This window comes from Sinocyclocheilus anshuiensis, unplaced genomic scaffold, assembly GCF_001515605.1.
Source record: "Sinocyclocheilus anshuiensis isolate Anshui unplaced genomic scaffold, SAMN03320099.WGS_v1.1 scaffold868, whole genome shotgun sequence".
Lineage (NCBI taxonomy): Eukaryota > Metazoa > Chordata > Actinopteri > Cypriniformes > Cyprinidae > Sinocyclocheilus > Sinocyclocheilus anshuiensis.
The window spans coordinates 38594-41089 of NW_015552624.1; the positions used below are offsets into that span (position 1 = coordinate 38594).

At 33.5% G+C, this 2496-nt stretch overlaps 1 protein-coding gene across 1 annotated transcript in view; it reads right to left on the reverse strand.

Annotated features, from left to right (window-relative positions):
• Positions 1-201: 201 nt before the first annotated feature.
• LOC107666314 (F-box/LRR-repeat protein 20) overlaps positions 202-2496 on the reverse strand; it is a 16488-nt gene continuing 14193 nt past the window's right edge. Inside the window, exon 15 of the mRNA XM_016457555.1 lies at positions 202-1239. Coding sequence (XP_016313041.1) covers positions 1132-1239 — 108 coding nt within the window. The 3' untranslated portion in view covers positions 202-1131. The remainder of the gene's footprint in view (positions 1240-2496) is intronic.

Below are 2496 nucleotides of genomic sequence, written 5' to 3' on the forward strand. Positions count from 1 at the left end.
ATATAAACAAAAATGGTAGTTAAATAGCATCTGAACAGTTTTTTGTTTTAATTATTGTGTGGCATTTGTCAAATTGTAATTTTTCTGAATCACATCATTTTCACCACATTTCAAATTATGTATTTGGTATTTATTATTTAAAAATTAAATTTTGTATTCAATTTAATCTAATTTTATTTAAATAAAAGTGTGTTTTAAGGGTGTTTATTTTCTTAAAGACCACAGGTCAAAAGTGCCCATAGGTGAACTAATGGATTTAAGAGAGAAATTAATTCTGCTCGTTTCATTAATAAAGCCCACTGCTGTTCTCTCCATCTTCACGAATGACAGATTTTCAAACACACACACATACTTCAAATACTCCGTGTGGTGATGCTGTAATCTCATGCATGACACTCGCTCATCAGCTCAATACTATTCCCGTTTTCCCTCTCACCTTATTTACTTACAGCCTAAATCTTTGACCTCACATCTGCCCCTGCATCTACACCCGCCAGCTGAAACTCTGACCCCTTCTGAAGAGATTTTCAGGTAAAGACTGATAAAAAAAGCAAGACTTGGAAGACAACCATGCTTCAAAAATATTCAGTCTCTGCTCTAAGTTTAACAAAGCCACTGAGAGCAACACAGACAGAGAGAAAGAGAGAATCTGTGTGCATGTATGTGAGAGATGTGTCTGAATGTGTGTTCAAAGCTGGGTTCCTCAGGGGCTCACAGGTTAAAGACCACCGTTACCGTGTGTTATAGATGAGGCATGAATCCATGAGCTGGTTACCATATGAACGTCTCCTGTTTACCATGATCTCGAATCAAATTGAGGTGGTCCATCCAAAAACAAAGAACATCAGTGACGTTTTGAGTAATGGCCTTATATTTTTCATAAAGGCCCCACTGTTCTCTTCTCCAACTAGTTTTTGATGAACAAAGTAGCACATTCCCCAATTCGTCCACTTTAATTACCATACAAGTCTTGTATAAAGCCACTGAATGGACTGTAGTGTTGATTAAAGCTCATGACTGGGTGTCGGGTTTGTCTCTCCGTCACTCCCACCCGATCTGACTGGGGACCCACCAGCATGTGCTCTAGGTAGATCAGGGGGTGAGAGGTCAAGACGCACAGTCCATTTTACATCATAGAAGGATACAGCAGCGACAGAATCTCTGGCGGCTTCCGCCCACCGATGGAGGCGGAGTCACGGGTGCAAAGTAGGCGTGAACTTTAATGTTGGGCAAGTGAGTCTACAGAGGATGGAAGAAAAAAGGAAAATGATTAAAAATTGTGGAGATGCACATGACAGGAAGCACATTAGCATATGATAACCTTCCCACACTGTCTACAAGTAATAAATAATTAATGCTAAAATGCTAAAACTAAATGTTTCCATAAATAAACATGTAAATATGTCAGAAAATACAGCAATTCTGCATGGTGAACAACCAAAAGTCTAGATAATATCCATCCGTTTTGAGATTATAAACACAGTTTGTTATCTGTGCTGTTAGCGCCCTCTTGTGTCAAAATCAGTGTTGATATCAATACTGAAAACTATTAAAAATAGTTTTCATTCATTAAAATAAAGCTGAAATAAATGAAAATATAAATATTCGATGAAAAACTTAAACGTAAAAAACTCAAATTAGAAAGTACATTTAAAAGCAAACTTAAATTCAATTGATGAAAATTAGAAAGGTTGCCTTGGTCACTAATGGGAATAAAATATGTTTAAGTATTAAAATGAATAAAACTGAAATAAAACTAAAGCCAAATAGATAATAAAGTTTTTATAAACTCAGAAAATAATAAAAATGACAAAAGCACATAACAGAATTACTATATTACTGTATTATAATAAACATCATATTTATGTATTCTAAAAAAAAATACATTTTGGATAAATGGACTGTATACTATATAAAATGATAAAATGTAAGTGTACAAAAATATACGGTAATTTTGTTAGAAAAATACGTGCAATAGTTTAAATAATTCTACAATTTTTCTTGTTACCATTAAAAAATACTAAAAAAAACTCTAGGGTGACTCAGATTTCAATATTTAATGAATTATTTAAACAAAGCACTTGAAGTATTCAGATACATTTTTAAATCCACTAGTCTCTCCAGGTTCATTTGTATTTTCACTAGTGCTGTCAAACGATTAATCGCATCCAAAACAAAAGTTTTTGTTTATGTAACATACAGTATGTGTGTACTGTGTACATTTATTATGTATATATAAATACACACACATACAGGATATATTTTAAAAATATTTACATGTATTTACATATATATATATTTATATTTTGAATAATTTATATTATATATAAATATATTTAATATAGAAATATAACATTTTTCTTAAATATATACATGCATGTACAGGGTCGGCGCCAGAGCGCACAAAGTGAGGGGGCAGGCACAATTTTTGGGGGGGCCGCACTTTTTTTGGGGGGGGGGGGGGGGGTCTTTTGAAAAAAAAAAGGTTTTTAAAAA